At 41.4% G+C, this 13,352-nt stretch overlaps 1 protein-coding gene across 1 annotated transcript; it reads left to right on the top strand.

The window, feature by feature from the left end:
* The first annotated feature begins 456 nt into the window (after positions 1-456).
* oip5 (opa interacting protein 5) lies at positions 457-12,899 on the top strand. The gene is made up of 5 exons (XM_084309599.1): positions 457-632; positions 3,575-3,641; positions 5,138-5,260; positions 5,576-5,657; positions 11,639-12,899. Exons 1-5 carry the CDS (start codon positions 473-475, stop codon positions 11,732-11,734), a joined length of 528 nt encoding a protein of 175 aa, XP_084165725.1. The 5' UTR covers positions 457-472; the 3' UTR covers positions 11,735-12,899.
* Positions 12,900-13,352: the final 453 nt, after the last annotated feature.

Below are 13,352 nucleotides of genomic sequence, written 5' to 3'. Positions count from 1 at the left end.
TCATCATATGACACACACGAGACAGTACTGCTACATCTATACATTTACCTCTCTATCTTTTTTATGCTCGCTTATGCCTATATTTTTTACTGTTGTGAAGCACTTTGAACTGCAACTTCTGTATGAAAAGTGCTATACAAATAAAGTTTATTATTATTATTATTATTATTATTATTATTATTATTATTATTATTATTATTATTATTATTATTATTATTATTATTATTATTATTATTATTATTATTATTATTGTTATTATTATTATTATTATTATTATTATTATTATTATTAAATGTTGATGGAAATGTTTTCGCGGTGACGTTACATTTCTTGCATTTCTCTAATTGTCCAGCTGGTGGCAGTGGTGTCCAAACCAACCCTACTGGTCCAGGGACAAACTTTCAAATCACAAGCGGGAGGGCGGGGACGGGAAGTTACCTCGCTGAAAATGGCGCTCGATGCAAGTTTATCAATGCTATCGCTATCTAATAACAGTATAAATGAATTAAAGGTGGCGAAAGGAATGGGACAAAACCTGATGACTTTCCACTGTGAAGAATGCAACGTTGTGTTGGGAGACTCGAGCGGTTTTTGTGGGGAGGTCGACTGTATGGACTCTATCATGTGCCTTAGTAAGTTAACCTCATACAATGGATATTATGACAAAGCAGGTCCCATCATAGACCACTGCACTTCCGCGTTTCATGGAGCTCGTGTGTGGGGGGGGGGGGGGATACAATTATGAATGAATGTTAATGTACCCCCCCCCCCCCTCACGAGCTCCCATGAGCTCAACATACAGGAAGTGTTGCGGTGGTGAAAGTAGAAATACCCAGATAAATGAGTACTCTAGTCAAAGTAAAAGTCCTCCATTCGAATTTTACTCCAAACGTATTTGCTATTGAATGTACTTAAGTATCTAAAGTAAAAGTATGCATTCTACATGACTCCAGTCAGTGCTTGGGAGCATGCACTCCTCTATTTTATAGGTTATGTTAGTGGTATGTGTTCCAGTTATGCTGCTCTGATTACTCATCTTGAAGTTGACAGGGTTCAAATGTGAAAGTACATAATCATCATACATTTTTGCCATGTTTTTTGTGTGCAAAATATCTTTCTTCGAAGTCACTAGTAACGGGTGGTTTCAGATAAATGTAATGGAGTAAACGTACGGTATAAAGTTCCCTAAAATGAAAATAAGTAGCTTGAAATTGTAGTTGAGTACAGTACTTTTTAGATGGAGTAATATATCATTAGTCTACCGTAACTGTCCACAGAGTGGACAAGTTGGTCGCAAACAGGTGATTGTAATCAAATACTAGCAGGTTATTATAAATGACAACGGTGGCCGACAAAAACGTCATGAGGATACTATGAATAGCCTACTGTAGTTGGGGGGTAAACAGTGGTTGGTAATTGTTCTCGTACAGTGTCTCATTGTGTTGTTGACATAGTGCAGTGGTTAGAGAAGAGTGTCTATTCTTCTGATCAGCACTGTGCTGCGTCCTCTCACCAGGCCACAAGTGTCTTATCCTTCAAAAACATTCATACAATTGACCTTTTACAAAATAGAAATCTCACAGTAAGCTATAATCAGAATGATGTGTCTTCATGTGTTTTACAGAGGAAATGGTTGTAAACCGACGTACATCGTATCAAACATAATGAGTTTCATAGGCTTTGCCTTTGTAGTGTCTTAAGTTGCCTATAGTTACATTACGTAACTGACCCATGAAACTGAAAACTTTTGACAATTTCCAAACTGGAACATATGGAGACGAATCCGATCACACCGTGAGCTTCCTGTTTTGGAAAAGTCCACGCAGCATGGTTTTCGAAGGCTAAAACAGTTGGGAGTGTATCAGAGCCTGGTCAGAGAGAGGATACAGCACAGTGCTATGTTTCTAAAGTGAACCCATACTTTAAGTTTAGAATACATTGTTCAGTCCTAACAACATATAGAAATATGGGAGGCTAAGTGGCGCAGTGGGCAAGGCGCTCGCCACTAACGCAGGAGATGCTGGGTTCGAGCCCAGCTCTCGGCGTTGCTTCCGGCTTGGCTGGTCGTTCATACTAATACAATTGGCAGTATTAGGGGGTGGGAAAGCCGGTGGGTGGATCGGACGTTGTGGACAGCGACTCCTACAGGTCGGTTGGTGCGCCTGTACAGCAGAATCAGGAAGCAACGGGGGCAGCAGAGCCTCCCACGCGTTACCCCTCGCCGCTGAGAGATCGCGCTGTGCAGGTGAAAAGATGCGACAGTTGCCTCCTCGTGTACCGGAGGGGACACGTGATGCAAGGTTTGGTCCACATCGCAGCCGACCAGTGGGAGGCATGGTCTAACAACGTTCGAGACGGGAGGGTAGAATTGGATAAATACGAAAATTGGGATGGGAGAAAAATAGAAAATGGGGAGAAAAAGTTGATATAGAAATATATATAAGAACAAAAAACCTGCTTGTCTACTCTATATGACGAGATGCAATTCACAATCAACAGACACAGTTACTCCACCAGGCATGTGTCAATGGAAAGATGTACTGTAAAGATGCCAAGAACAAATGCAATGAAAAGGACTGTGATGTATAGAGCAATGACTGCATGGAATTCCTTACCACGGTCTGCATTAACTAGGGTTGAAGAAAAACAGACATTTAAAAAACACCTTAAAAATCATATAAGAAAGAATCATGGTACTGTCAGTTAAGTAAACATAGTGGCTGATTGAGAAGATGGGTATGTGTGATTGGTGAACGTAGATTTTTAATATATTTGTATGTTGTATGGATATGTATTGTACTTTAAGTTAACATATATGCGGGCGGCTAGGTGTTGCAGTGGGCATGGCACTCACCACCAATGCTGGAGACGCTGGGTTCGAGCCCAGCTCTCCACATTGTTTTCAGTTTGGCTGGTCGTCCGTACTAATACAATTGGCAGTATTAGGGGGAGGGAAAACTGAGGGGTGGGGATCGGACGTTGTGGACAGCGACTCCTACAGGTCGGTTGGTGCGCCTGCGCAGTAGAATCAAGAAGCATTGGGGGCGGCGTCCCTCCAAAGCGCAGACCCCTGACGCTGAAAGATCGCGCCGCGCAGGTGAAAAGATGCGACGGCTGCTACCTCGAGTATCGGAGGGGACTCGTGCTATGTATGGCTTACACGTCCACATTTCAGCCGGCTTGTGGGAGGCAAGAAACAGCGTTCGAGACAGGGGAGGGTTGAATTGGACGATACGAAATTGGGATGGGAGAAAAATGGAAAATGGGAGAAAAAGTGGATTAAAAAAAAAGTTAACATATATGCCTTGAAACATGATTGAGTAGATGGGTATGTGTGATTGGTGAACTTAGATATTTTATTATATAATATTTGTATGTGTTATTGAGGTGTATTGTTTTATTGTATTGTATTGTATTGATTTTATTGTATTGATATTAGTTAGTTAATACTAATTAGTTAGTATTAGATATTATGTATTGTATTGAGTAATAGTAGCCTATGCCTGTGGCAATGGCTAATGAGGATCCGAATAAACTAAACTAAACACCTGTACTACTGCTTGGCTCACTTCAGGAGTAACTCAGAATGTGGTCATCAGTGAGGATGTGGAGTTGGCCCTGAAGGGGAGAATGGCTTGTTGGTGAGTTTTTAATTTTATTTAACCAGGTTTTGAATAGAATCAACCTCCCATAGCCCTCAAACCTGTTTTAAACATAGAGCGTGTACGTGTTTCTGTAAATGCAGTGAGGGTAGAGAGATAATGAAGGTGTCTCCAGAGCTGGTACTGGTATAGTGTTTTAGCCTGTATATAATGCTGTATATGTTCATATATATTCTTACCGTATATATATATATCTATCCACATCTGTCTGTTAGTGGTGTGGATTTTTTTTTTGCTAGCTTTTATGTTCTTTTACAATGTAGCGCTTTGGGATTTGCTCCACAACTATAAAGCACCCTACAAATCAAATATATTATTATTATTGTATTATTAAAGCTATTGCTCTGGTCATGCATCGACTCAACTCATAGAAAATATTAGTATTATAGTATTGAACTGTTTTTAACAGCTGGGTATCGAGATACCTTTCTAGTATGTGTATCATGCAACACTAGTAAAGACATTTATTTTGACATTCTGATTTAAGAACTTTATAAATAAAAGTTAATTTATCTGACTGCTTGTATTAATTGATGAAAAAGTAGCCATGAATATAGATTATAAAATTGAGGATGTAATATATTATTGAGCGCATTGAGATGCATCGTAGAATCGAATCATGGACAGCTGAATCGTAATCGAATCGTGAGGCCAGTGAAGATTCACAGCTCTACTGTCTGTACTATACCATCTGTAGATCTATGATCTGCACATGACATATCCCTTACCTACTCTTACTAGTTACGCTGCTGACCAGTATGACTTACTACCATAGTGTCTTTATACCTGTATCACTGTACATATTAATACTAGTACAACTCTGTACATACATCTATATATCTATCCACATCTGTATACATACCTGTATATAATCCGTTTTACATATCTGTAGATGTAGATATAGGTACTATATATGATATGTACATATCTCTTACCTACTCTGTACATACATCTGATTAGCAGTATTACTCAGTACTCATTTATATATTTTATACCCAGTTTAATCACCTGTACATTGTATATCACTATTGCACTTTACTGTAACATTTGCACTCTGGTTGGATGCCAAACTTATTTTTGTTGTACTGTACTTGTGCTGTATAATGACAATACATTTTAATGTAATCTATACTGTAATATCGTTATTTTAATTGCTGAGTGACTGCACATCTTATGGATGGACGCAGAAGTACATTTTGTGATTTGAGTGTCATCGGTTAGAATCTCGAGTGTGAAAAGTAAACAGACCCTTCCTTCCCAATGTCAGGGGTACATATAGATATCATTCAGTGGGCAGCAGCACCCAGATGAGACTTGTTAATGTGCAAACGTGTAAAACACAAACCTGTTCACTCACTTTCTCACTCAATTACCTCTCCAAGTTGTTGCTGTAACATTACATCAATGTTCTTCTTAGTCAACTTGGACTGAAAGATCGCTGCAAGTATCTTAACATTACTATTACTATTATTCAGCATCTACAGTGCTCTGAGCTGCTCTGGCTGCCAGTCTGATGTGGGCGTACTTGTTGGTTCAACCCCAGAGCATCTGGACTTGCTACGCGGCAACTTTCTTCTTCGCAAAGAGAACATCAATTGGTAAGCCCCCCCCCCCTAGCCATCAACGCTCAGGAGCAAGATAAGGTATTCCTTTATTGATCCCCTTGGGGAAATTCAGGCATCATAGCAGCATGGGGGAGGGGGAAGAGGAGGTACTAGTAATAGTAGAAAGATATAAATATAGACAATACAATTACAATAAAAATGTACAGTGTCAACAATATGATTAACTCTGAATATAAATAACATGATAAAGTAAACCGTGTAATCAAAGGTGCAGGGTCTGTATGCTCTATCAGTTATAGACTTTCAAAGTCTGTATTTTGATATGCTACTCTGTATCTTCTTCTACAGTTATAATCTCATCAGTAACAAGATGGTGAACGCCTCCAAGATGTCCTTTGACTTGAAGCCCCTTTTGGAAAGCATAAAGCAGGTAAATGTGAACATAAATCGGGTAAATGTGAGCATAAAACAGGTGAATGAGCATAAAGCAGGCGAATGAGCAACATCAACTCAAGGGTCTCCGGCAAGCTGAACAAGGCTAGCTCAGTAGTGGGTGGTGAGCTGGATGACCTAGAGGTGGTGGCTGAGAGGAGGATGAGGAAAAAGCTAGAAGCCATCCTGGAGAACCCCTCTCACCCCTTCTACGAAGAGCTAGCCAGAATGAAGAGCACGTTCAGCCTAAAAGACTCATCCCCCCCGACACACCGCACAAACGCGTTATTTTTAAACCTAGCCGCATTTTTCGGAGACGCTTTCTGATTGGCCGACGCCTGTTTCTACACTGGTTAAGCTTAGGCACTCTTTCGAAGTTGGTTACGGTTAGAGTTTGTCTTAGAGCGTGACGGCAAGTTCTTTCGACGGTTAAGCTTAGGCACTCTTTCGAAGTTGGTTAAGGTTAGAGTTTGTCTTAGAGCATGGCGATAGAACGCCAGGTAGTTTGCAGGCTGTTTGGCGCGGAAATGGGCAAAGACACAGCTCGTCACGCGATTGGGCAAACATGTCAGTGGCCAATCAGAGAGCGTCAGTCAGTGGCCAATCAGAGAGCATCTCCTAAAAATGCGGCTAGGTTTAAAAATAACGCACCACAAACCACCTGGGCCGGTCCTTTATACCGGCAGCCATCAGGCTCTACAACAAAGGGCTCGGGCGGTTCTGCTGCCAGAGCTATCACTGTCACAACTCGGGACCTGAGAACTAGAGACTCTCATCAACGACTATCTTGATTCTTTGCACTAGAGACTCATACCACTGGTCTATCTTGTGTTTGTACTTTTATATTACCATTTTATATTACTTTATTTTATATTACTTTATTTTATATTACTTTATTTTATATTACTTTATTATTATTATTTTTTTTTATTTTATATTACTATATTGTATTGTACTGTGAATCTATGCATCCCCCCCACCCTGTACCCCCCCCCCCCCCCCCCCCCCCCCCATGCTGCTTTGACACCCGAATTTCCCCTAGGGGATTAATAAAGGATTATCTTATTTTATCTTTATCTTAAAGCAGGTGAATGAGCATAAAGCAGGTGAATGTGAACATAAAGCAGGTGAATGAACATAAAGCAGGTGAATGAGCATAAAGCAGGTGAATGTGAACATAAAGCAGGTACATGTGAACATAAAGCAGGTGAATGAACATAAAGCAGGCGAATGTGAACATAAAGCAGGTGAATGTGAACATAAAGCAGGTGAATGTGAACATAAAGCAGGTGAATGAACATAAAGCAGGCGAATGTGAACATAAAGCAGGTGAATGTGAACATAAAGCAGGTGAATGTGAACATAAAGCAGGTGAATGAACATAAAGCAGGCGAATGTGAACATAAAGCAGGTGAATGTGAACATAAAGCAGGCGAATGTGAACATAAAGCAGGTGAATGTGAACATAAAGCAGGTGAATGTGAACATAAAGCAGGTGAATGAACATAAAGCAGGCGAATGTGAACATAAAGCAGGTGAATGTGAACATAAAGCAGGTGAATGAACATAAAGCAGGCGAATGAGCATAAAGCAGGTGAATGTGAACATAAAGCAGGTGAATGAACATAAAGCAGGTGAATGAGCATAAAGCAGGTACATGTGAGCATAAAGCAGGTACATGTGAGCATAAAGCAGGTACATGTGAGCTTAAAGCAGGTACATGTGAGCTTAAAGCAGGTGAATGAGCATAAAACAGGTAAATGTGAGCATAAAGCAGGTGAATGAGCATAAAGCAGGTAAATGTGAGCATAAAGCAGGTGAATGAGCATAAAGCAGGTAAATGTGAGTATAAAGCAGGTACATGTGAGCATAAAGAAGGTGAATGAGCATAAAGCAGGTAAATGTGAGCATAAAGCAGGTAAATGTGAGTATAAATCTGAATCTGAATAAGGATAACTTTTATAAATCCCTCTTGGGGAAATTCGGTGACATACACATACAGCTCATAGTCTCATTAAACGGATATTTCACAATCATTACATTTTTACAGTAATAATGGTAGATGATGACGCTCTGTGGGTTTCTCCCCCAAACCTGCACCGTTGATAAATAACACAAAAGTCTGTTGTATGTGGAGTTGTGTCCTGTAGTGTCTTTTTTCCCCTTTACACTTGTGTTCGCACTGGCGCTGCATGTGGTGTATTGTTACAGCCATTCCACCTGTACCGAGATTAATTCCACCGGCTTATAGCCGTGGCGGCGGTAATAAAAGAAACCCTGGGCCCAGAGACTGGCCTGGGATCTAATTCATGCCCCGTCGCCCCCTTCTCCGTCTCCCTCTCAGCCTTCCTGCTGTCTGAATAAATAAAGACAAACACTAAGAGGATTGAACTGCATGATGTCCTTTAAAAAAAACTAAAAATCTGATCTCCCGACACCATTGAGGCGAACATGGATCGATAAGCCGGTAATTGGATCCGTGGTCATAAAGCGACAGCCTCATGAAAGCGAGCAAGCAGCCACACCCATCCACATTCCCCCCGAGCTATCTGCCCAGGTGGATGGATGCACACGCCTTGTGTCGTCTACAACAGACGAGCTGTTGTTTGATCCACTGGCTTTAACCCCACTACACACTGAGCCGAGCTGGCCATGGTTACACGTCCACTGCAGCTGCTCATCGTATGATGGAAAGAGGAATGTTCATTATTATCTGAGCAACGAGCACGCTCTCAGGCCAGAATGACAGAGAAATAGTTATTAGGTCTAGAATAACTTCCACTTTTGGATCAGTTTAGGAGTTGCACGTCGTGTTTTGTCATGTTTTATACAGGTGACTCTACCCATGTCATTACCAATTATCTTCAGCAATTCAGTTGTTAAGTTGTGACCTATCGACCGTCAATAAACACCTCAGTGCCGTGTTGTTTTAATAGATCCGAGGCATAAATGTGGGGTATGTGCTCCTGGTATCTCCCGCTGTCTGAAGCGGAGTGTTTGGCCCGTGGCATCAAGACTTAACAACGGAATAGTGATATGGCCTAGCTGACGGGCACCTTGGAATAGAGTGATATGGCCTAGCTTGACGGGCACATTGGAATAGAGTGATATGGCCTAGCTGACAGCACCTTGGAATAGAGCATGGATGGCCAACCAGTTAGAGACTAAGAGCCACAAAAATTACTGTGGTACCACAAAGAGCCACTCAACCTTTTTTTCAGTCACGGCACCCTTCATGTGTTTATGGGTCCCACCCTCTGGCCTCTGATGTTGCTAATGTCTTTTTTTATTTCGGCCTCACAGGGTGTATAATATAATCATATTTCAAATTGCATGTGTCCGGATGGCACAATTCAGTACTGTATCTACAAAACCTTCTGTTTAATCATCTTCCCTTTATTAATTTGCTTAGATTTTCCAGGTCTGGTAAATTTTAGCATGGTGTTATTCACAGTCAAAGATTAAAAAAAAAATATATATATATATATATAATTTAATTGATATTCTCCTTTGGTTCATTACAATTTACTCTAGCCTAGTAACATACACAATATTTCTGACACCGGGAATACATTCCCTGAGATCCATAATGTCCCTAGAATCAGATACCAAGAACATGCAAATGAACCATTAAAAAAAAATATATATATCTGTAAATGTTTATTCTATGTCTTAAGGTGTAGACAACACAAAATGCAATGTCCGCACATGTGGACACCAGGTTGCAGGAGTGTACATGAATGACCAAAAAAAGTATAATTTTTTTTAACACTTTGACTGCCATGAAACGTGTTTTGACGTCATTGCGGGCCATGCTCAAGTTGCCGGAGGACGCTGTACAGCGTCCTTATATCAATATTTCAAAAATCTGCGATCGGATTCATATGTCCCCTCCGCTGGCCTGAGATCCACCAGCAGGACCCACTGAGCTCTCTGGCGGTTCAGGAGCGCCATCTGGTGGCCGATCGGCGCAATCGCTTTAACAGGAAGTGGCATAGAGGTTGTGCTAGACGTCCGTAGTACTTCCGGGCGCTCGCTATAGGTCCCGGGACTCTGGCTCGTCACGCTACACAGTGATCGATTGCCAATAACTCGATAAACAACATGATTTGGACGTATATACCATTATACAAGCTGGAGATGGACCGGGTAAATTTACATCCCATAATGATAAGATTTCAACTCTACGATGATCGCCCAACGGCGCGCGGAGACTGGGGTGAGTTTCAGCGTGTAACGTTACCGTCTTCGATACTAACTGCTATTATCAACATTTGACCCACATTAGATGATTGGTATAACGCTGCCCACGGAATTATAAACGCCCCCTAGCCCATCCGGTCAACACGTGTAGTAACTTCTAGAAGTACGTCTAGTTGGAATTTTTTATATCACGCTGATTGCCATAAAACTGTATTGCATCATCAATATAATGCATTTGGGGCTATAGATCACGTTCTGGAGAAAGCTGCAGAAAGAGATGAAAACATACTTATACATTAGACCATACTTTACTATGAATATGTGAATGAAAAAGTTTAACGTTGCTACACAATGAACAATACATATAGGACTTTGAATGGGCCCTAATAATGGCAATGTAGCAATAGAATTTAAAAAGTTATAGCCCTGCAAAGAAGGGGTACTTCTCCATAGACAAATAGAGCTGGCAATCTATGGTATATCATGAATTTAACCCAAGGCAACCAAAGTGGAGGGATGCAGCTCGCGAGCCGCAGGTTGGCCACCCCTGGAATAGAGTGATATGGCCTAGCTGACGGGCACCTTGGAATAGAGTGATATGGCCTAGCTGACGGGCACCTTGGAATAGAGTGATATGGCCTAGCTGACGGGTACCTTGGAATAGAGTGATATGGCCTAGCTGACGGGTACCTTGGAATAGAGTGATATGGCCTAGCTGACGGGCACCTTGGAATATAGTGATATGGCCTAGCTGATGGGCACCTTGGAATAGAGTGATATGGCCTAGCTAATGGGCACCTTGGCAGCATATAGGTCTGGTCCTTAAGGTCCCTCGAGTTTGCTCGGAACAGGGTAAATCTGAATTTCATTACAATGCCCCTAGCTCATCACAATCAAGTTGTACGTGTTTTAATTGATTGTTATCCTTACTTGTCTTATTGTTGTGATTTGACTCTGTATGTACACTCGACGTGACTGTAAATTAGGGGAACTTCAGTTGCCTTTCGAGTTTAAATAAAGGTTTGAAATTAAATGAAAATTAAATATATCATAATGAATAACACAGACCAGAATCTTCCAATTCTCAAGAAATTAAGGTCTGGATAAAGTATGACATCCTGAACTGGACAATGTGTTGAAACACCGTCATCAAGATCACATAAAATCATGTACAAAATACTGGGTATTTTTTACCTAATAATTGCAGGTGTACTAGGGCAGGGCGATATGGACAAAATATCACATCACAATATTTTCCTTAGTATTGATAGTATAACGGTATTTAGTTTTCCAGTATTAAATTAAGATATTTCTTTATTGATCCCCTTGGGGAAATTCGGGCAGCATGGGGGAGGGGGAGCGGAGGTACAGGTATGGGCAGGGTAATAGTAGAAAAGAAAGACATAAATATAGGCAATAAAATTGGATCTGAATACAAAAAATTCTAAGAAACTGTAAACAATATAATTAACTCTGAATATAAAACTATGAGAAAAATAAAGTGTAAATATTAAGTAAAGGTGCAGATATTATACGTTACAATGAATATAGGCAATAAAGAATTTGAATCTGAATACATAAAGTCTTTATCTTCCAACACAATTGTCATGGTGCTGTTTCATTCAAAATGTTCTATTCTTTTTACAATGTGTATATATCCTGGACGGTATAGTAATCCATACCTTTCTATAGATCCATGACGATTATAATTTCCTATTTACCTCCCAGCCCTACGATGTACTAATCAATACTTGTGTTTATCCTCACGGTCTCCAGGAGATGCTGCAGATGCAAGCCCAGGCCGAGCGCATGTCCCTCATCGAGAAACGGCTGAGAGAACGGGACACCTGTAAAATGGAATTCGGATGCTGAGTGTCCAGCACTGGGATGTGTGACAGTGTGTTCCTCCCATCTTGTATATATACAATATATCTTTCTGTTGATGTTGGTTTGTTAGTGTCTATATACCTTTTTCTTTTTGTATTAAAGTTGCCGTAATAATTATGTTGAGTTCACGGTGAGTGAGACTGTGTATAAAATGAGTCTTTTCACATTACTGATACAGGATACAACGAGATACAAGATACTTTAATGCCACACAACAATGGTTGGTGGTAATTGTTTGCGGTACAGATTGTTAAGCACTGGTTACATCAAACATGAAACAGACATCAAACATCAAAAACGCCCCCCTCCCAATCCCACAATAAATACATATATACATAAATACATATAGGACAGTCACGGTAACAGTCAGTGACGGATGCTTGCCCGTCTGTGCAAAGGGGGGCGGTCCAGGGTGTTCAGTGTTCGGACTGCTGTGGGGAAAAAACTGTTTGTGAAGCATGTGTGTCTGGTTAGGATGGACCTGTAGCGACCTGAGGGCATGTGCTGGAATAAGTGGTGTGCTGGATCGCCATCAACGGTATTCGTTTTGAATACTACATACGTTGATCGGCTGGATCGATATGAAATCATTGTAGGATCAAGGTGGAATTGACGTCAGATCGCGATTTCCAGTATTGATGTCCATCGGGTCCCCGACATAATCTGGCACAACACATGCATCGAGGGGCCATGGACGCGTTCCAATGTGCTTGGATGAACCGCTAGACTTGCCTGGACCAAAATTCTCCGCCCGGACGACATTAGATGTGACGCACAGTCTGGAACAGGGTTTCAAAGGGTGGGCGATACTGCCACCTAGCAGGATCTCGCCGGTATTGCACTCTCGGGGTCTCAGTATGGCTTTTAACGGTAACATAGAGGTCCGTGAGACAGAATATAATATTAAAATCGAACGTATATATGTGATTGGCGTTCAACGGTTGGCGAGCAAACACGTATATATAGACGTGAATGGTGCACATTGAGACACGATACATTAAGTGTGGGGTCACCAAAAAAATTCCTAAATAAAATGGGGTTGTGGTATAAAAAAAGTTTGAGAACCGCTGAATTAGAGGCATAGCACTTAAAAAGCATTTAAACCGGGTGCACCTGGGTAGTGTAGAGGTCTAAGCACTCGCCTACTACTGCAGAGATTCTGGGTTCGATTACCACTTCACCGGTAATTCCGGCTTTGTCAGTCGTCCCTACGAACATGATTGCCAGTTTTTGCGAGTGGAAAGCCAGTGGAATAGGAGTCCTGGTCGCTACAATAGCGACTCCTACTGGTGGTCGGTTGGGGAGGAGATGGCGTTAAAAGGCTGGTGACTCAACATGTATTGGAGGAGGCGTGTGGTAGTCTACACCCTCCCCAGACCGACAGTAGGGCAGCATGTGGTAGTCTACACCCTCCCCAGACCGACAGTAGGGCAGCATGTGGTAGTCTACACCCTCCCCAGACCGACAGTAGGGCAGCATGTGGTATTGTGGTAGTCTACCACTACAAATTTGGTCTGCCCAGATCCTAGAGATTTGTTTGTTTTCATGGGCTTGTTAAGCCATACATCCTTGGTCCTGTTGTGACTATTTAGTATATTCATTG

Source organism: Notolepis coatsorum, assembly GCF_963971535.1.
Source record: "Notolepis coatsorum genome assembly, chromosome: 3".
Classification (NCBI taxonomy): Eukaryota; Metazoa; Chordata; class Actinopteri; order Aulopiformes; family Paralepididae; genus Notolepis; species Notolepis coatsorum.
Note: the sequence above shows the minus strand (reverse complement) of the source record. Positions and strands in the feature narration are given on the sequence as shown.